This window comes from Schistocerca serialis, chromosome 4 (assembly GCF_023864345.2).
Source record: "Schistocerca serialis cubense isolate TAMUIC-IGC-003099 chromosome 4, iqSchSeri2.2, whole genome shotgun sequence".
Taxonomy (NCBI): Eukaryota; Metazoa; Arthropoda; class Insecta; order Orthoptera; family Acrididae; genus Schistocerca; species Schistocerca serialis.
The window spans coordinates 658,487,048-658,510,095 of NC_064641.1; the positions used below are offsets into that span (position 1 = coordinate 658,487,048).

A 23,048-nucleotide genomic window follows, 5' to 3' on the forward strand; every position below is an offset into this window, starting at 1 on the left:
ATGGGACTTAACATCTGAGGTCATCAGTTCCCTAGAACTTAGAAATACTTAAACGTAACTAACCCAAGGACTTCGCACACATCCATGCCTGAGGCAGGATTCGAACCTGCGACCATAGCGGTTGCGCGGTTCCAGACTGTAGCCCCTAGAAATTCTCGGCCACCCCGGCCGGCTGGCACTGAAGGTGCCCATATTATCAGAAATCTATTCAACCCTCTCTCACACTGAATGTGCTTATACTATCTGGTCTCTTTTTCATATTGTGCGCAGGAAAGGGGATGGATCTAAGTTGCTGCACATGTAGTCCATCTGCATGGACAGTGATTGAAACTGGACCAAATGGTTATGCATTAATAACCATGCTTCGGTTCCTCAATGGTCACTCTCCTCATTACTTCCCAGCACTATTCCCTTAGTCAAAATCATAGCAAAGATTCTTGGCGGGAAAACAGGAGAACAAAGCAGACACAAACATCTCCCGTATACACAAAAACACTTTTTTAAGAATAAAACATCCCATAAAATTTGGCACATGCAAATTCACGGTTTACTTCACACTCAAGCATCCTCACGTTAACTATTTTCAAGATCAAACTGGTAGCTCGCTGGCAGTGCGATTTGACACCACGTGGGTGATCGACACCAATGGCAAATTTTTTTGTACTCACCCCACTATTCGTTCTTGTTTTCAATCTGTGCAATTATTTACACACACACAACCTATTACTTACCAGTTAGTTAGGACATGGAGCATCGTCTGGGTTGCTGTTTGCAAGTGGGGGTTAGTCATGAATCATGAGATCTGTGCACAAAATGTATGAATTTGCTAAAAAAATTACGTCACACGCCTAGAACCTTAAATAATTCACATAAAACACATGCAAATCCTAGCAGGGTTTCATATGGAACCATGTAAAGCTAACTAGGCAGACTGAGGATCCATGTTGCTCTAACAAGACCAGTAAGAAATTTAAAATTGCAAAACGCTACTGCTAAAAGTGGAACTTTATGATTTTTTTTATACTATTGCTGCTCTAGCCTGCTGAAGGCCCTAACTAATTGCATTAGTACAAATGGATAACGTGGGCCTCCCATGAATGGCCAGAACGACATGCTAACTACTTCCATCCTGAAAAAGAGCGAATTAATAACAATATAATAAATTATACCTCATCCCACAGAGACTTTGGCGGCAAAAGCGAAGATCGCCTTCGATTCTGTCCGCTCAGTTCAACAGCTTCCTCCAGAGTGACTCAGTCATGGCGGCCCTCTCAGGCCGTTCTCTTCCCCCCTGGAGGGGATGGGAACCTGTTACCAACCACGAACTACCTCTGGCAAACAGGTGCATCATCGCTGCCTTTACCCCAAGTTTATGTTGGCACTAACCAACCGACAGAGTGACCACATCTCTTCTGCCTTGCCACTACTTGCAGATAAACTCTTAATACAAACTCAAAGTTAATTAACCCAAGGCAACGTAGAGGGATTAAGGAAAAGAAGTGCATTTATGTAATTATGAATTAAATAAGTAGGTAGTCGATTTCTTCACTCGAGGTGTAACACTTCTTAAATTTGGAAAAAATGATGAAATTTTCTCAATTGTCCATATCATTCAAAATAATATGAAGGAATAAGCCAATTATAAAGATATGGAGCAAACTATTCCCTCTCAAAAGGATTGTTGAAAGGAATATCTCAGCAAACAGAAAAGTCAAAACAATCTCTGGCAAAATTAAAAGCAAGGGTGGTAACATTAAGAAGGCAATGGGAATTCCACTGTTAAATGCAGAGGAGAGAGTGGATAGATGTGAAGCAGCCTCTATGAGGGGTAAGACTTGTCTGATGACGTGGTAGAAGAAGAAGCAGGAGTCGATATAGTAGAGATAAGGAATCCAGTATTAGAATTAGAATTTGAAAGGGCTTTGGAAGACTTAAGTATGCATAAGGCAGTAGGGGTAGATAACATTCAATCATTGGTGGAAGTGGCAACAAAACGACTATTAACATTGGTGTGTAGAGTATATGAGACTGGCGATATACCATTTGATTTTCAGAAAAAGATCGTCCATACAATTCCGAAAACTGAAAGATCCGACAAGTGTGGGAATTACCGAAAAATTAGCTTAACAGCTCATGCATCCAAGTTGCTGACAAAACTATTATACAGAAGAATGGAAAAGAAAGTTGGGGATGTGTTAGATGAGTATCGATTTGGCTTTAGGAAAGATAAGAGCACCAGAGATGCAATTCTGACACTGCAGTTGGTAATGCAAGCAAGACTGAAGAAAAATTCAGATATGTTCAGAGGATTTGTTGACCAGGAAAAAGCGTTCGACGACGTCAAATGGTGTAAGATGTTAGGAATTCTGAGAAAAATAGGGGTAAGATGTAGGGAAAGATGGGTGCTATACAATATGTACCGAGCCCATGGGGACAATAAGATCGGAAGACCAAGTATGAGGTGCTCTGATTAAAAAAAGGTGTATGGAATGGATGTAGTGTTTCACCACTACTGTTCAATCTATACTTCAAAGAAGCAATGACAGAAATAAAAGAAAGGTTCAAGACTGTAATTAAAATTCGAGGCAGAAGGATATCAATGATATAATTTGCTGATGACATTGCTATCCAGGAGTGAAAGGGAAGAAGAATTACAAGATATGCTAAATGGAATGAACAATCTAATGAGTACAGAATATTGATTGTGAGTAGATTGAAGAAAGACGAAAGTAATGAGAAGTAGTGGGAATGAGAACAATGAGAAACTAAACATTGGGGTTGCTGATCACGAAGTAGATGAAATTAAGGAATTCTGCTACCTAGCCAGCAAAATAACCCGTAACAGATGGAGCAGGGAGGACATAAAAAAGCAGACTAGCACCGGCAAAAAGGGCATTCCTGACCAAGATAAGTTTACTAGTATTACACATAGGCCTTAATTTAAAGAAGAAATTTCTGAGAATATACGCTTGGATCACAGTATTGTGTGGTAGTGAAACATGGTCTGTGGGAAAACCGGAAAAGAAGAGAATTGAAGCATTTTAAATGTGGTGCAACAGAAGATCTTGATACTAGGTGGCTGATAATGCAAGGAACGATGAGGTTCTCCAGATAATCGGACAGGAAAGAGAAGGGATAGGATGGTAAGACATCTGTTAAGACACCATGGAACAACTTCTATACTACTAGAGGGAGCTGATGGAGGTAGAAACCGTGGAGGAAGGCAGAAATTGGGGTACATCCAGCAAATAATTGCAAGTGCCACTCTGAGATGAAAAGGTAGGCACAGGAGAGGAATTCGTAGCAGGCTGCATCAAACCAGCCAAAAGTCTGATGATTCAAAAATGAAAGTTAAGGGAGAATGTTGTCAATTGCAGTCGTGTGTGTGAGCCAGGTACATCCATCCCCTGACAATAATCTGAGTGTAATTTACCACGTCATAACGACAGTCCATTGCGCCCCCCCCCCCCCCCATATGTAAGACTTTCTATTACTGGCGTTTCACACAGCTCACATTTATAGTTAGCTTAGTGGAATGCCGAAACTGATTGTTGTCAAAATAAAATAACATCTCAGTTGCCTAGCTCTTGGAAAATTTCGTTGATGCTGACAATTACTCCTCATAAAGGGTTACTGTTAAAAAATTTTGTCACACCAAGGCATGTATACAAGAACAACAACAAAATCGAGGGTACTTACTGAATAATACACCCATACATATAGTTTGTGGTTGTTGCTGTCTCTGTACAGGGGTTTCATCATATTAAAATTTGATGCCCTATTGTGTAGAGACCTACATAAGCAATACAACTAGGTGAATGAATGTTATGTGCTGGAGATGGATTACCTACAGTGGAATATGGGAGCAGTCCACATGACTAAGAGACCAGAAACTGTACATTTCTGAAACTGGGGGGTGTTTAAATTCAAAATCGTGTAGTTTTAGGAATTCGTCTGAAACCATGCAGACTATGGGGGCAGCTACATGGTAGGACTGGCGTGGAAGGGGGACCTCAAAGTGTGGTATTTGTTCCTGTCATGTCCCACAACACACAGTAATTGTTTGAACACTTAAAGTCTCGTATTTGTCGTAATCTACATGTGTCTTTTACGGTTATCTTCATAATCAATTGTATTTGATTAGTTGGGTGGCTTTGAAAAGTAGATTAAGGCGTTGCTTGCCTCGTTTCCTACTTATTTACAGAGTGATCTGTATTTAAGCCTCAGGTCTAGGTTAGGTTTGGATCTGGCAGTCTGAGTCACAAAATTAATAATACCAATCTTCAGCGGTCCTTTTTTTCTTAAGTATGCCACAGATTACAATGCTATATTTTTTTCGTCATAAGAACAAACCAGATGTACACACACACACGATGATTGGTCAGTAACCATACACTAATTTTGTGTTAGATATCTTGTTACTAAATTACGGTAAATTAAACTTTAAGATATTCTAATGTATTAACAGCAATCAGAGTTTATTTCTGGATCATTCTTTGGCTATGTAGATCTATTTCAAAAATCGTGTACAGTTCCTGTACCTGTATTGACGTTCTTAGATTGGTGTGTTGTTGATAGGTATGCCTGACACTGCTTCCTGCTCTGTAGTGAAACATACACAAAGTGGCAAGAAATAGATTGTTCTCTAAGCTTTTGGCAAGTTTACAGAAAAAAAATCGCCGTCGAAGTTTTCCAAAGACTTTATTTACTAAATTTAAGGCATTTTTGTAGCAATGCACAAAGCTTCTTCCATGACACTACTGAACAGCATATCATAAAACAAGACGAGGAAATATGGCGCTTGGGTGGTTTCATGGATCCTATTGTTGATCAACTCATAATCAACCAGTGGCTTCAATATTCAACTATACAGTGAAATCTTTGGAATACGCTTTAGAGTCACACCTAGCTCATACAGAAAAAAGTACCCTTCGCTTAAGTTCAGAAGTGTCATTACTCTTGTTTCTAATTGCAATACTATGCTACCTAAAAATGGGAGCATGTAATGCTTTCTGTCCGTTCCAATAAGTAGCGAACGGTAATGCTAAATATGGTTTAATTCTGTTTAAAAATTAACTGAGATTCGAAACTATATTGTTTCTCTTCTTGTCTCTTTTTACATCGTAACTGCAATTGCTCACATCACTGCAGGTTAGTTTGCCCAACTGGGTGGCTTGTGCTGGCCAAGTTAAATGAGCCAGTGAAGCTGTTGTCCTGGTTTATCGCTCAGTCGATAAAGCGCAATGGCGACTCGTATAGGGCTTCCCACTACACTCACACCAGCTTGCTGTGGGACACACAAGGCCAGTCTGTTGTGGGCTCTTTGGAGAGCGCTATCGACTGCAGGTGTAAACCTATCTCCAGCAGATATCTGAGTGTCATTACAGCATCATGACTTTACAAAGACGAGCTGCCATGGGAGCCCACACAGCTGCATGCCACAGTATCAGTCCATCTGTTGTGGCAGCAGGTGGGGAAGGTCGCTAGTGTGAGGAATGTAGGGTTGTATGCACCCTCTGCTGGTGGTGGACTGGGGCTGCTGGGATGGCCGCATGCACAATGTTGTAGACTTACTTCACTGGCAGATGTGGGTTGCTCTGTGCTCCACTGTGCCAGGGACCACTACAGGTGGACAGGCTGTGCAATGCTACACACCCATGAATGAAGATGTTTCCTCCTACCCTGCAGGTACTCCTGTTATTTCTTTGTTTTTAACTTTCTCATAGCTTTCGTAATGTCAATGATGATTGGATTTTCGTAAAAAAATTTCTTTCAGTGGTGAAATTCGTATCGTTTTTCGGGGTTACCATTTTTTCGTAAAAAAACTTTGTCTGATCAGTTTTCAGTGGTGAAATTCATATCGTTAAAACTTTATCTTTCGTGTGTAGTGTTCACATCGTAATTGTCTGTATCATTCTCTATCACATTTGTAGTTCAAATTTTTCTGATGTGGAACTTTTTGATCTTTCATTTTCTCATATTTTATCACTTCAGACAATTTTCGATGATCATGTGACTGGTTGTTAAACTCTGTTGTTAAAGCCTTTATCATTCTTTTTTTCCGTATACAATCTGCTATAACAGTGACTGTCTTGATCTTGACCTTTATTTTTGGAGGGGGTGATATTGGTCTTGGGATTAGTATGGGAGACGTCTCAATCAAAGTGCGCCATCTCTACCTCTGTTCCAATACTAATGAACTAATGGGTTTCATTACTGTTGATGATATTAACTGCAGCGAACAGAAAGATGAAGGTAGCTCAGCAAAGATTATTCAGATAAATTTCTGTCTGTATAATTATTCGAATAAGCACATCATGCAAGCAGATTTATTTGTGAGTAAATCATTTTTATCTTAAATAATGAATAAGGTCGAATGCCGCTGAATTTTCTTTGTTTAATTCCTGTATTCCTATGAATAGTGTTTGATCCCTTGTCTCACTGCAGTTCCTATTTGATAAATAACTTATTGATGGATTGAACATAAATGTCCCTTGGTGGCTCAGTGCATAAAAAAGCGGAAGGTGTCGTATTCAATCTCCCACTGGTTCTATGACTTCTTCTGTTACTTACCGGTTCTTTCACTTCTAAACCGAGAAAATTGCCAACTCAAGCTGGACCATGTTATGGAGTGCATTTTTAACATTAGGTTTTCTTTCAGCTGGCTTTATAAATCAGTTCAGAGGTGGGAGAAAGCAAAGACGCCACCATGCCTAGTGATACACTTTAGAGTTCAAACCATTCTTCAGGTTGAGCACAGCTTTACTCACTTTACAGTGTAACAAATGCTACACAGAAAAACTTTATAGGCGGAAAACCTTAGCGGTTACATCGCTGATGCAGGCAAATTCAGCTGATTCTGCACTAGTAGTAGCCCCCCTCTCTTCCTCCATGTGTGGAAGTGTTCTATATTAGTAGCTAAGATGACAATACAGCCAACAGAAACTATTAATCTCCAGCAGCTTCCTGTGTCATGCCAGGATTGCTAACACTATCAGATGTGGGTGTCTTATTGATATAATCAAACAATAGTTTTGTGTTTGTAGTGGTACCAAATGAGTAAGCAAACGTTTTTGTAGGGATGCTGGACGTCCGCAGAATGTGTTTTAGAATTACCTTTGAATAAGATTTCCATTATAATATGGAATAGTTTTTCTATCCAAAACACATCTAAGCACTTACATGAAGTACTGAGATTCAAATATTTCAGAAGAGATGCTGGGTATGAGTAGATAAGAGAGGCCATAATATTGCAGCACACTGGCAACTTTTTTATTGAGAAAATGTCAACAGACGATTGGATGTTAGTTTTCGTCTCTCTGCACTAACTTTAATTACTGCAGCGATGTATTACCCAAGATTTAAAAACAAATAATTCACTTATTTTGGTGTCCATTACCAGGGGATGCTTACAACAAACAGCAGACATACAATAGCCAAAAAAGTCGAAGATTCTGGTACACGAGTTTGAAGTGATGTTATGACACAAAAAGAAAATCTTACCTTGAATGTAATCTGGGAAGTGAAGCTAACTTGGAATCATGACGAATTTTCAAAAAAATATAGCAGAAATGATGCTTTCTCAGTTTTTGCTGAATGAAGTAGAGAACTGAAAGTCGCATATTGTTATCATGAAATAAAGGTGAATTCAGGAGATATAATGCATTTCTGCTAAAGCTAGACAGGGTGCTGGATTCACTTTGTAGGAAGTACCAAAAATTAGTTATATGTGGTGACTTCAACATAAATTTTGTGTGTGATTGAGCAAGCAAGAAAAAGAATGTTGGTAGATCTCCTAAATTCATATGATCTCATGCACATTGTGTTTTATCCAACTAGGGTGCAGGAGAACAGTATCACAGCCATAGACAATATTTTTATTCATTCTTTATTATTAGATGGACATTCTGTTAGTAAAAGGGTGAATGGCCTTTCAGACCATGATGCACAAATTTTAACATGAAAAGACTTTTTCACTCAAACAAGTGTCTCATATAATTACAAACTATGTAGGGAAGTTAATCCAACAGCAATAGAGAGTTTTTTGAACCTAGTCAAGGAACAAGATTGGCAGGATGTTTTTAGTGCCGATAACATAGATGATAAATATAATGTTTTCCTTAACACATATCTCATGCTCTTTGAGAGTTGCTTTCCATTAGAATGTTCCGAATGGGGTAGGCAGCCCAGGTGGCTGACTAGTGGGGTAAGGATATCATGCAGAACAAAGAAGGAATTGTATAAGAATGTTAGACGTAGTCACAATCAAGCTACAGTAGCCCATTACAAACAGTTTTATAAGGTGCTTAAAAATGTTAAAGCAAAGATTTTGTGGTATGCAAATAGAATAGCTAATTCACAGGATAAAATCAAAACTATATGGTCAGTTGTGAAGGAAGTCACTGGTCAGCAGCACAAGGTCGACGATATAAAGTCAGTTTGTAGTAAACATATTTCTGTTAATGAAAAATCAGATATATGTACAGTATTTAACAATCATTTTCTGAGCATTGCTGGTGAATTAAATGAAAATTTACTTTCTACACGGAATCATATAACTTTCTTTGCAAATGTCTTTCTGATATTGATGTCTGAAATACTCCTCTGTGATACAGACAAGGGGGAGAATGAGTCAATAATTAAATCACTGGAAACTAATGTCTTTCATGGTTATGATTGATTGTCTAGTAGAATATTTAAGTACTGTGCTGCACATGTTAGCCCTGTATTTAGCCATATTTGTAATTTTTCCTTTAGGAATGGTCAGTTTCCTGAACGATTAAAGTACTCAGTAGTAAAGCCATCAGTGTTTGCTAAAGTTATTGTAAAGGCTGTGTATCTAAGGATAATTGATCATTTTATATCACACGATATGCTATCAAGTGTACAGTTTGGCATTAAAAGTCATTTAACAACTGAAAATGCTATAATCTCTTTACTCTGTGAGGTACTGGATGGGTTAAGTAAAAGTTTTCCAACGCCAGGCAGGTTTTTTGACTTAACTAAGGCGTTCAGTTGCGTTGATCATGAAATATTGCTCCAGAAGTTGGACCATTATGGAATACGGGGAGTAGCTCACAATTGGTTCACCTCTTACTTTACAACAGACAGCAAAAGGTCGTTATTCACAATCTTGAGAATGGTTGTGAAGTGGGGTCTGAATGGAGTATAGTCAAGTGGGGGGCTTTGGGGGGGGGGGGGGGAAGGGGGGGATGCCCCAGGGATCAGTGTTGGGGTCACTCGTGTTCCTTACTTATATAAATGATATGACCTTTAGTATTACGAGTAACACTGACATCTTTCTGTTTGCTGATGACTCTAGCTTGGAATTAAAGGATCTTGTGTGTAACATTGCCTCAGTTTCAAATAGTGCAGCTCATGACGGAGGTTCATGGCTTGTAGAAATTAAACTAACGCTAAATCACAGTAAGACTCAGTTTCTACAGTTTCTAACACAGAATTCATCAAAACCTTACATTTAAATTTCATAGAATGTGCATATGATTAGTGAAACTGAACAGTTCGAATTTTTAGTTGTTCAGATAGATAGTAAATTGTGCATGATCGCCACTCATCCTTAAGACTGAAGTACATGATTAACGTGAACATTTTGCAATTTTGCATGCTACCTAATTATCTGAGAGAAATGACGAAATTTGCGGTGCCAATGAGGAGACTTTAACTCAAAATTACTGGAGACAGTGCGCCCCAATGAAGATTTCTTTTCATCAAAGCTCACTTCAGCATATCCCATTTCGCTCCTTTCTTCAAAAATATAAAGCATATAAAATTATCTTTGTTGTATATAAATTAATTATTTTCTTATCAATATGGGAAATCTAGATTGTAATATTATTGCTAATAATTTCACCATACATTTGAAATATTGCTCCATTAACAAATATAAACATAATTTTTAACTTGAATATTGCATCAAACTACTTAGGAGATGAAGAAGTAAACTCATCTTTCGAAAGTACGCTTATCCAGTCTTGTTTTGCTGTTAATTTTGCATAGACATGGCGTTTTGTTGTTGTGATTCCTCATGAACTGCCGATGCTTCTGCACTTAAAAATGCGATGTATCCTGCCAAGTGTTTTAAAGTATTATGAGTACATCACCGAGATCACATTCTAAAACAAGTCTTCTTCATTCAGAATACTGTGACATGATGTGCTGGCTACTCTGTTGCACAACCAACTAGAAATAAAATTCTCGAATTCTCCCACAGTTTCTCCTACAAAATTTTGATATCTCTTCTCTGCAGTGGAAGTACAAAGGGACAAAGGCATATATGTGACACTGCCAGTCAGTAATAATAGGTGAATTCCATTTTTCACCTTGAACATGCACCAAGACCAGGTATTGTAGAAAAGAATTTTCAGGACGATCTTGATTCAGTCTGGCAGTTAGGGTGTAGGTGGCCCCAGCATTTTTCACATCTGTGAATAGTGAATTCATTGATGTAACAAATCTTTTTTGAAATTGGAGGGGACTGTTTCTTTTTCCTGTATGAAAATTCGATTAAATTTCCAAAAATCTCTTCAGGAATTTTTCTTGTCTTCTGAGGTGGAAACAATAACCACTTCTAAGAGATGCTTTCTGATCTCGAGTTCAACACATCATAAACGTTGTTTATCAATTCCATGAAGCTCCTTTTGCAGTCTTTATGAAGGATGTATCACACAGTTTGGGCAGGGTGATGTGAAAACAGCTGTGCAACCATTAGAACGTCCTTACATGCACATCTGGTCACGTTCATGTGAACTTCCAACATGTGGTAGGTGATGAAAAGATCATTTGACTTGTGCTGTAGAAGATCGTATGTTAAAGTCTTTGTACACATGGCTCTGTCAGACAAGGTGATTCTATCGTCAATAACGTGATTTCTTAATATTTTAGAATATGCAGTACATCATAAAATGCCAATATTCTCCTTGTATTGTCCACAGCGTTCGAAAAATACGTCTTAGTTGTAAATACACCAACTTGTTACCACCATTTTGCGTTTTTTCTCTCCCATAGTGCATGTAACTGCTACAACACAAACCCCAGTTCAAAGTATTATAATGACTGTCTGCAACAAACTGCTGGTCATTGTCACATCAGAATATTAATATACTGGCTGCTTCGACTTTGAAAACAAATTTATTGTCATGGTTCCTTGAACGTACTTGTGTAGCCAGGTATGACATCGTCAGATTAGTTGTAGCTCACACGATTCTAAAGCTTCATTTAATCAAAGTTTAGGGTAGCTATGGCCTCAAACGGCGTAAACATTGATGATTTAGCCTTAATTAAACTTAGTACTTTCTTTAAAATCCTTGGTTGACACTTAAACTGGTTTGTCCATTTTGGAATGTTGGGTGACATCGTGAAGTATAGTTTTTTTCCTCTTTATGTGAGCTTATGCTTTTGAAGATAAAGCTCTCAAAGTAAGAGCATCTGCAATGTCCTCTGGACTCTACTTTACATTTTTTTACTACATCTGCCAACGAATTAATCCTTGAGTGAAACACTGAGACATTATAGACTTAGATCAGATGTGCACTCAAACGAAACCAGAAATAGGAACTTACTCAACATTCCTTGGACTCTTTTAAGTAAGGTCCAAAATAATACCGAGTTAGGTGGCGCGGTGGCTAGCACACTGGACTCGCATTCGGGAGGACGACAGTTCAAACCCAGGTCTGGCCATCCTGAGGTCTTCTGTGATTTTCCTAAATTACTTCAGGCAAATGCTGGGATGGTTCCTTTGGAAGGTCAAAATTGACTTCGTTCCTCATGCTTCCCTAATCCGATGGGACTGATAACCTCGCTGTTTGGTCCATTCCCCAAAACCAACCAGGCAGTCAACCAAAATAATTTTCTACGTGTTGACAAAGTATTTTTCAACAATTTATCACTTGAAAAAGGGGCATTACATGAAAATGAATTTGAAATAGTAGTAGATACATAGTTGAAAGAGACAGCATTTTATAACTTGAATGAATTTATATCTATTGAAACAAGATGATCTTTCATTACAAATGTGATTTAACAAAGTACGTTGTACCTTACAGCATACAACATAATTTGTGATTTGTGTAATCTGTGTAATAGAAATCATATGATGAGTACAATATAATATGTGTATGTAATAATATTTACATATATTCACCATTTGTATAATTGTGTGTGGACTGACAATAATTAATAGAACACAAAACTTTTTTTTTACAGGCAAGTAAATCAGTTCAATTGAATAACCTCATTACTTACTCTTCTATGAAGAAGCTGCGAATTTTTGCTCCAGTAAAATTTTTGCTCTCTTCACAATAGCCAATTCTTCCTCAAAGTCCTTAATTACTTTCTGATTGCTTATAATGACCGAATCAGAAGGAATTTCTGTTTTAATTGACCTGTCCAGTTTTGTTTTCTTGGAAAAGAAGACTTAGAATGTTTTGAGAGCCCTCTTCCGTACTGCTAGGTGTGTGTGAAATCTTATGGGACTTAACTTCTAAGGTCATCAGTCTACTGCTAGGTATTTTTTGGGATGGAGTTACATCTGACTTCAGCAACTTCCTTGTAGATAAATCCAACAATTCATTTTGCATGTCCCGTTTGTAATCCTGCGGACGAAAATGTTCGAAATGTATCATTGTGTTCTTAATATTGATCTTGTCCTCTCGTTTACAACAAGACAACCATTCAAGTTGCAATTCAAAATCTTTTGTAAACCAGTGGTAATGAATGCCCTCGGTTCTAGGCTCAAAGTTAATGCACTTAGCAAACGCAGAGTACGATGCGTTTTTGCTTATTTCACTCTGAAAGTAATGCGAACAATTGAGAAGATTACAAAAAAAAAAAAAAAAAGGAAATATTGCTTCTTGCCGGGATACGCAACAGGTCACGATTTTTACACAAGCAGGCGAGAACACAGTGCGACGAACAACAGCGCGAAATACATTTTTTTGTGTGCCTCAGCAATATGTCACTGGCTATGAAGTCAAAACGAGTGTGTGAATCCGGCTCCAGATCTCTGTATTGCGATTCGATAGTTCAAAGATCCTACTGACATTTTGTCACAATAATCTCTACGTCACGAGTTCATTGCTTTGTTGTGATTGAAGAGAGAGAGAGAGTAGCTGTGCGTCAGCTGTTATCAGCGTGGTCAAATTCGAAAATCTAAATAAATATACTCGTGATATGGCGCGTTTGTGAATGATAGAAGTAGAACTGAGTACAATTTCAAGAAGATTTAAGCCGTAAATAACAAAAAATTTTTAGTACACCTCCGTGTCATGGATGTCCAAGATTATGTATACAAGTTAAATACAGGACGAGAGTTTCCCATGGTTGGATGTAAGAATAAAACTTGACTGACTGTAAGGAGTGGCGTTGATTTGTAATACCTGCTATCAGTTCTTTGTTCTATTTCAGTTGGCACATATAAAATAAAGGGAAAAAATCTAATATACAGCGTAATTGATGCTGCACTCAAAGCTGGATACAAATCTATCGGTAAGGTGTTAAAAACTATTGAATAATTTACTGATTGTATTATACGATAAAGTTGCTAACAGGAAGTACGCAAGCATCGAGACCAAAAAAAGTGGTGGCCCAACACTATTCTTAGCATAACAGGATTTTATTTATTTTGTTAAATGGACCAAAACGTAAATCACAGAAATTCGGGAAAAGAGAGTAGGTTTGCCAATGTTGCAGCTTAATTTACATTTGCTAAGTTTGTGGTTTACGTGATATGTTTAGCGACAACCCTATCAACTATCTCAGTTGAGAAAATATTATTAATGCGTTTTGTCTATGAGGATACTGGCGACTGCAAGTGAGTTTATCATATGATTTTTACCAGTCAACAACAATCCGTCTGAATTGTGTGTGCCTACCTGCAGACTGAGTTTCAGAAATGAGTTTCACACCTGTGTTACAGAAATATGTGACAAATGCAAGAGATGCTGCAGCTGATTGAAGAAAATGTCTAGGCTGCATCAAACATTTTTCTAGAATAAATAAATTACTTTTCCCTAACGTTGTTATATAAACAGCCTGATGTCAATAAAGCTAATGACCTAATTATTGAAATTTAGGTATATGCATTATAAATGGGATGTAGCCTACTTGAGAGACTAAGGCACTCCCTCGGAAAAATGGAAAACCATATGTCAGAATATTCTTATTGGTGTCTGTAATGCTTAGAGCTATCAAAGCAAGGCAGTGATGTGGAGAATATAACAGTTAAGGGCATGAGTCTATCACATTTCATAGAAGGTGGTCATTGCACAATAATTCACTGTAGCTGGAAAAAAAGTTTAAATTGATTTTGTCTTCTTACTTGAAAATTAGCTAATTCATTGAACTTGTAAAAAAATTCTCCGTTTCATTTACTTATTCTGAATTAGTTGAGTTTGTTTTGTTCTGTAGATCATATTCATAGTAAATACTATGATGAGCAATTTGTCAATTGCGCAAAAATTGTTCACATTTATTAAAAATATACAGGGTGTCTTAAGAGTGTGATTAAGTACAAGATATGAATCTTTTTTTGTCTGCCTGGGAGTATAACATGAATTAATAAGGCCAAAAATGTTATGTATTATAGTACTGCAGCCACATGTGAACATTTGCTTGAGGGCCTTGATGTTCTTCATAATTTCCAGTAGGATGAGAGAAAAATTTTAATGCCATTAAGTTTTATCTGCGTTGATTCTTCAGCTTGTTTTACATCTTGCTTTATTTGCATCAGTATTTTAACCTGTCGTTAAAAAGTATTTATTAAAAATGATCTGTTTCACTTGGACCATGTCTTATTACGCTGGTATTTTTTTTTTTTTTTTTTTAATGGAAATAATATTCTCTCATTTGACTTCTTTCCATTTCTCTGCTTTAACAATTCCATATTGATTTAAATTTATTGTTTTAGCTATTTATTTCAGACATGTGTACTAGTGTGTTTACTTCTTAATTTTTCTTACTGTGATGTAGTATTATATAAAATCAAACTACCTGATCATTTCTCATTCGAGCTGTTTTGTAGGTGCCATTTTTTCATTCTGAAAGGCTCTAATACCTCTAAGGATTTCATTCAGGTCTCCTTTGTAGCTGTATTAGGGAACCAAAATTATATCTTTCTGAGCTCAGCATCTCACTCATCATGAGGGGATTCTGACTCAGCATTTTCAGAAGTGCTGAAGGAAGATTTGTGGCAGCCCCTTCATGTGTGTGCAGTGAGTGTCAATAGGCAATGAAAAGCATCTAATAGTTTCCAATCGTATCAAACTAAATTGTTCCAAGTACATAAAAATATAACAAAATTGTATGGTATGTATGAACTCAATGAGGTAGTGCATTTGTTAAGACACTGGCCTTGTATTTTGGAAGGTGGAGGCTCACTCTCTATTATGTGGCCATCCTGTTGTATTTCATTCTAAATCACTTAATGAATATGTAGTAATAGTTACTTTAACAAGCCCAAGGCCGTCCATCTGTCTTAAACATATGTTTATACCTTTATGTGTCTGTGTATATTGCTTATGGCTTTTCTCAGATTAAACTGAAAAATGCTATTCATTATCAAATGATCCTTTGGCAAGTAAATTACTGTGCTTTGTTAAATCACCACGGATGAATAAAATTTGCTTTATTTCATGACCAGTTTCAGGCATTGCTGTTTATCTAGTAACGCAAGATCTAAGCTGTACAAAAACAGGAACACACGATCCCTGTACACTGTAGGAAACAGAATGATGAGCAGCTCAAAATAAAAAAATACACTTTAATCCATATACATACAAGGTTTGTGTAAAAGTAATGAGTCCTAAAGTTTTTGGATGCTACTGTATGTCCCAGTGTACTCACTCCAGATAGCTTCAATGGAGGGATTCGCCGCCTTCAAATTTCACCTGGTATCATTTTGCCCATGAGCTTCCATATGGTTGGTATCATAATTTTAGTGTACCCCAGTATGTAGGCTCAGGTGAATCTCAGAACACAACATTCTACTGTACAGTGTTACACCATAAAATTCTGTGTGAGACTTAGCAGATTATTTATGGAGACATTGACCATGATGCAGAAAGTGTTTGCAAGTGAAAACTTCTGAAAAGCTGCTGTTTTGAGATGCCATATGTGCTTTGAAGATGATAGAGTGTAGAAAATGAACCCTGGGCAGAAAGCTCAACCATGAGGACATTGTGCATTTGAGTGAGTGATGGATGTGAGGGATAGACTGTGACTTCATAGACATGCAGAGAAGACTGAAGAGTAGGGTCAACTGAGTGAGACCAGGCTTTGCTTGCAGTTGGATGTTGCATCATGACCAACTGCACTGCTTTGTGGTCAATGACTATCTACTTGAAACAGCATCACAGTGCTTGCCCAACCCCCTCCAGTCATGAGGGACCCTGGTAGAGTTTTATCTGTTCGCTTGAGTGAATATAACCCTCAAAGAATAACATAATGAGGTTTTAGCTCAGGTCAAACTGACTTTGATATGCTGCTTGAAGTACATTCTGGAAAATGACTTCCAAGATCTTAAGAAACCTGACTTCCATTGTGCTTTCCAAGAGTGGGAAACATGTTGGTAGAAGTGTGTTGACAACTAAGGGTCCAATTTTGAAGAGTTTTAATTGTTTGTAGTGATATTTTCAATACATTTTATCCAGAATACAGATTCCTTACATTTATACAAACCCTATATATAAACACATTATATAAGAATCTCTTGTTTATTCTAGTAATTGTTAAATTTACTTTTTATGTTGTTGTCTGAAGTGTATAGTGAATGTGTACTTTTGTTTGTATAACATAGGTCTCACATCTATTGAAGAAAAGTAACGCCTGGAACCAGTAATGTAATTTTTTTAAAAAATAGCCTTGTGCAGCTTTGGTGATGTAAATTGCTTATTGTTTAGGACAGATCTTTGTGTGATCATAAAGATTTATTGCCTGCACTGATGTAACATATTCATTAGCAACAAAAGACCTCCAAGAATCTATGTAATGAAATAAACGAAGAACCAAATGAGGTAGTGTGTTTGTTAAGACACTGGTCTCAAGTTCAGAAGGATAGGTGTTTGTTTTGTCTGTCCAGACAGATATCAAACATGAAGGAAAACACTGCTCTTCCGGTTTTGTAGTGTTGAAATTACATCGCCTTTGATAAAAGAAGGGCATCAACAAGAAATATTAGGCTGGTACATAAGCTTGTAGCAGTTTTGTTTTGCTTATTGATATGCTGGTTGCTATGATTTTATTTGTCAGTTGTCATTTTTTACTTTTAGTTCACAGTTGCTATCTGAGTTTGCATATTGTCATTTGGAAATAGTGAGTGGAGTTGTGGATGCTAGAAAATGGAGTGCCAAATGAGGAAATCAGAACATTGCTGGCATATCCTTCTGATTGAGTTCCACGGAGAGGTGACATCAGTGGACACAGCCAGAAACACTTATACCATGCATGGGGATAAAGCCATTGGACGGAGCACAGTAAGAAAATGGTTCTGTTGTTTTAAGGAGGATTGGTTCAGCGTTAGTGAATCTCCATGTTCAGGAAGACATTCAGGATTTGATAAGGATTGTTTAAATGCATTAATCCACAGTGATTCATCTCAGTGTACTTGAGAACTGGTAAATGTGAACAACTGTGATCATTTCACCATCGTGCAGCATTTGCTTGCAATGGGGAAAGTTAGAAAAATCAGGTGTGTGGGTACCTCATGCTCTAACATAAACTCACAAGAATCTGTGGCGTCCCGTATGTGCATCTCTGTTTACTTGTCATCAATTGGCTCATGAACAACACTGACCATTCCTGTCCTGTATCATTTCTGGTAGTGATAAATGATGTCTTTATGCTAAGAAAGGCATGTTTGAACCCAAACAAAACCAACAACTGCCCTATACAAAGAACTGTGCGCATACACAAAGGATAATGTTCTGCATATCCGGATCAGTGACGATGTGGTGTACTACGAATCGCTTTCCCAAGTAGTAACCATCACTGCTGACATTTATTGCCAACAATTAAGACACCTTGCAGAGAGAATCCAAGAACCACAACCAGGAAAATTGTATGTGATGATGCTACTCCATGATAACGCTGACCTGCATTCTGCTACATTGACAAAAAACACTACTGGAGTTAAACTGGGAGGTCATTCCACACCCACCTTATTGACCTGATCTTGGATCCTCAGATTTTCACCTTTTCTGCTCTCTATCGAACAACCTTCAAGGAACTTCCTTTCCTGATAAAAATGCACTCTGAACATGAGTTCTTCTCCTCAAAACCATATGATTTCTTCAGTCACGGAATCAAAAAGCTACCCCAGTTTTGCCAGACTATTATAAATAGTAAAGGAGAATGTATTATTGATGACTAAAGTGTGGCATGTGTATCAGTCATGTTTATTAAGCTTGTAGATAATCACTACAAATCATCCAATGTAGGCTTTCACAGCCGGTGTTGTCTTCAGCTGAAACTTCTGGGCTGAGTAGTCGGATGACCTCAGAAGATGTCTCCCGCAGATGGTGACAAAACGTTTGGTGGAAATTTTATACATCGACCACAGCCTCTCAGCCCGGAAGTTTCAACTGAAGAAACACTACAAACTTGTGCACCAATCCAGTAATAAACACCGTAGAAAACCACAGTACTTGGATGTTAAATTGGAAAAGCAGTACAGCAGAGCTGCTACTCTGAGTAGGTCCAGATACTCTTATCATGACAATAACCGACCATTCAGATCTGTGTTTTCTGCAGTTTTCTTAAATCAATTCAGACAAATATTCTAAATCAAACCAACATTTGATGTGACCACTGCCTATGTGTTTTATTTTCTTAACAACAGAATAATGACAGCCATAATGAGGACACTCTTACATACAGTGCAAGTGTGTTATTTGCACATAAATGTATACAGTTGAGTTAATCCTTGTAAAACTAGCTGTATAATATGAATTTATAAATTACTGGCAGTGAAAGGCATTTTTTACCCTTGAATAAATGATATGGATGCCGTGGCATCAAAAGAAAATAGCCATAACTAAATATCTGATCTGCATCTACTAAACATAATTGTTTTGAAATCAGAGGAAAGCTTTCCATAACAGTTAATACCAGAGCTGTTATTTAACTGCCGTTCTCAGGCAGCAAAATAATTTCTGACATAGTGCACAGTTACTGGAACCAAAAGCAAGTGTTATTTGAATCTTTTTAATTATTTTCTACCATGCAGCAGTTAATGCTGTCGTAAATCAGGAGAAGATTAGCTGAACTTCGTTCTTTACAGGAGGTAATTTAACCTTTTCTTTTTTATGGACTAAAAACCACTATCCAACATACTTTCCTGAACAGCATTAAACAAGAATTTTCTTTACAGCCTCCTCTACATCTTAAAATGATTAAGTGTCTGAAAAACTTGATTGGCTGTTCACTCAAACTCTACCATTTTGTAGTTCATGGAGGTAAAAAGGGCGCACTACGAAGTAGGAAATTGTGTTCATATTTAATTGAAAACCTTGTTAATTCCCTTTATAATACAAGAACAGAATTGGCCTTCTGTCTCTGCACTTTTTGCACTGGCAAAACCACTCTAAACCCTAGCTAATTGCAGTGCAGACAGCATAATAAATAAATCCTTTGTTGAGTGATTTTCATCACATTTGGAAAGAAAAAAAGAGGAGAAAGAAAAGGGGAGCCCACTTCTCGTGTTGGCTGAGTCTGAACTATATCCCACTTAAACAGAAATAATCATTGTACTTTAAATCCAGTGGCAACCTGTCCTAAGCAAGACAACCAGGTTATTTCTAGTTGTAATTTGTCTCTCTGTGGATCATTGGGAACCTATCATGAATTTCCCACACTCTAAAAGCAATCTTGCTCCTCTATAATATTAATTGGCAGGGGTTTAATGTTATCAGCCTTTGCTTTTGTTTATAAATGGGCAGTTAAATTGACATTCCAAGCACTGCTTGCGTCACTGCCAAAGTTTGTATGCCCTAGCTGTTAGCTACTGGCTCACGTATGGCTCTGCCCAACAACCATAAGTGTATAGTAGAGCCAGTATGCTGCAGTTACTGCTATTGCTTTTCTTCTGCATACATAATTAATATTTTTTTAAGTACACAAGTTCAAAGATATAACTTCAGCTCCTGAGATCAGCAGATTCTCATTGTAGGAATATCTGTAAAACTACTGCCACTACATGATAGGCCTTCATTCATCTTCATGAGGGTAAAAATGGTAAAATATCATGACACTGCCAGTTTCAACTTCTTAATATATAATATTAACTGTAACATTATGAATTTTGCCACAGAACCAGGAGAACTGTTAATCAAATCTATTGCGTGCAGAGAAGGAACAATGTTGAAAGCAGTGGACGGAAATTGATGGACACCATAGGCAATGATATCATTGAGTATCTGCTGCATCAGATTCACAAAATTTTACCATTACTTTCTCATTTGTTTTGTGTTAGGAATAGAAAGTTATCTCATCTATACTCTGCAAGCCACTTAACAGTGTGTGGTGGACGGTGATTTGTGTACCACTGTCACTTCTCCTGTTTTCTGTTCCAGTGTGAATGAGTCCTGGGAAGAATGATTGCTGGTAAGCCTCTTTGTGTGCTCAATCTCTCTAATTTTTATCTTTAAGGTCTTGTTGCAAGACACACATAGTTGGAAGCAATGTACTGGTTGACTAGTCTAGGAATGTGTGCTCTCAGAACTTTACAGTAAACTACACTGTGATGTAGAACACCTCTCTAGCAGCACCTGCTACTGAAGTTGGCTGAGCACCTCCATGACACTTTCATACTTACTAAATGAGCCTGTAATGAAGCACACTGCTCTTCTCTATTTCCTCGTCTCAATTCTATCTGGTACAGATCCCATTGGTCAAATGAAGGTTTTGTAAGCTACCTCCTTTGTGATTAGACTAATGCTCCTGAAGATTCTTTCAATAAATCTCAATCTGACATCTGCCCTGCCTGCAATTAGTTTTATGTAGTCGTTCCAGTATAAATTGCTTTGTACACATACTTCTAGATATTTTATGGGTATGACTGTCTCCAGTGATCTGCATTTTTGTAATGGTACAGTAATGGCTATTTCTGCTTATTTATGTACGATATGTTACATTTGCTTATTTTGAGGATCAGTTGCCATTTCCTGCACCAAGCATTGATCCTCTGCAGATCTTTCTGCATTTTGATACAGTTTTCTAGCAATGTGACTTTTCTGTATACAACAGCGTCCTGTGTGAAAAACCTTTTCAAACTTCTGACGTTATCCAATGGGTCATTTACATATATTTTGAAAAGTACCAGTCAAATAACACTCCCTGAAGTTACAAGGGTGGTTTGAAAAGTTCTCGGAATGAAATAGAAAAAAAGTACTTACATCACTGAAACTTTTTTAATTTTTCAATGTAGTTTCCTTGTAGATTAATGCACTTGGTCCAACGGTGTTCCAGTGCGTTGATCTCATCTCAAAAATGAGTTTCCTCCAGGCCTGCAAAATAGTTGTCAACTCTGTCTATCAGTTCTTCGTTTGAAGTGAATCATCCCTGTGTGAAAAGCCTTTTCAAACTTCTGACATTATCCAATGGGTCATTTACATATATTTTGAAAAGTACCAGTCAAATAACACTCCCTGAAGTTACAAGGGTGGTTTGAAAAGTTCTCGGAATGGAGTAGAAAAAAAGTACTTACATCACTGAAACTTTTTTAATTTTTCAATGTAGTTTCCTTGTAGATTAATGCACTTGGTCCAATGATGTTCCAGTGCGTTGATCTCATCTCAAAAATGAGTTTCCTCCAGGCCTGCAAAATAGTTGTCAACTCTGTCTATCAGTTCTTCGTTTGAAGTGAATCATCCACCAAGAAAAATTTTCTGTTTTGGGAAGAGATGGAAGTCTGATGAAGCCATATCAGGCGAATAAGCTGGGTGTGGCAACAATTCATACTGTAGTTCGTATAATTTTGCCATGGCGACGGCACATGTGCAGGTGCACATTGTCTTGATGGAAGATAACTTTCTTTCTTGCAAAACCTGCCCTTTTTTCATGTTTCTTTTGTTGCAGTTTCTCCAGGAGGTTAGCATAATATTCTCCACTAATTGTTTGCACAGTGGGGAGGTAATCTACTAACAGAATCCCCTTCACATCCCAGAACACTGATGCCATGAACTTTCGTGCCGAAGGAATTGTCTTTGCTTCCTTTGGTGTCGGAGAATCAGCATGTTTCCACTGCTTTGACTGTTGTTCTGTCTCTGGGGTATAGTAGTGCACCGAAGTTCCACCTGTGGTCACAAAGTGACACAAAAAATCATGTTCGTTTCTCCTAAAATAGGCCAAACATTGTTCCGATATGTCCATTCTCTTGTGTTTTTGATCCAGCGTCAAGGGTCGTGGCACCCATCTTGCAGATAATTTTTTTCATTTCTAATTCTTCAGTTAAAATGTGATATACCTTTTCAGATGACGTCTGGCAAGCATGAGCAATTTTACGCACTTTCAATTGATGATCCTCCATGACCATTTTGTGCACTTTTGCAATGATTTCTGGAGTAGTGACACATCATGGCCAACAACTGTGTGGATCATCATCTGAGCTCTCCTGAACAAATTAAAATTCAGTTGTCCACTTGGCAACAGTTGAATATGAAGGAGCAGAGTCCCCCAGTGTATTCTGGAAATCAGCATGAATGTCCTTTGCTTTCATACCTTTCTTTATGAAGTACTTAATCACTGCTCGAATCTCTATTTTTTCCATCTTCACAAATCACTACATGGGAACAACAGAGCCACATCACTGCCACATCTCTCTTGCAAGAGCACTGATGTGGCATGTGTTTACAGTTAACAGTCCAATGAATATCACGTGAACAACTCGTTGCACTAGCGCTGACCTCTCGTGGTGATTCCAAGAACTTTTTGAACCACCCTTGTACATTTACATCTGAAGATTCCTTTGTGTTGAGAATTATATGTTGTGTTCTGTCTGATAGAAACTATTCAATCCACTTACACAGTTTGTCTGATGG

General features: G+C 37.7%; 1 protein-coding gene across 2 annotated transcripts in view; it reads left to right on the forward strand.

The window, feature by feature from the left end:
* The first annotated feature begins 13,126 nt into the window (after positions 1-13,126).
* The window catches only part of LOC126475519 (uncharacterized oxidoreductase MSMEG_2408/MSMEI_2347-like), a 37,018-nt gene continuing 27,096 nt past the window's right edge, over positions 13,127-23,048 (forward strand). For both annotated transcript variants that reach the window (XM_050103448.1, XM_050103449.1), the window contains exons 1-2: positions 13,127-13,344; positions 13,423-13,503. In XM_050103448.1, the coding sequence (XP_049959405.1) occupies positions 13,284-13,344; positions 13,423-13,503 (142 nt within the window). In that variant the 5' untranslated portion in view covers positions 13,127-13,283. The remainder of the gene's footprint in view (positions 13,345-13,422; positions 13,504-23,048) is intronic.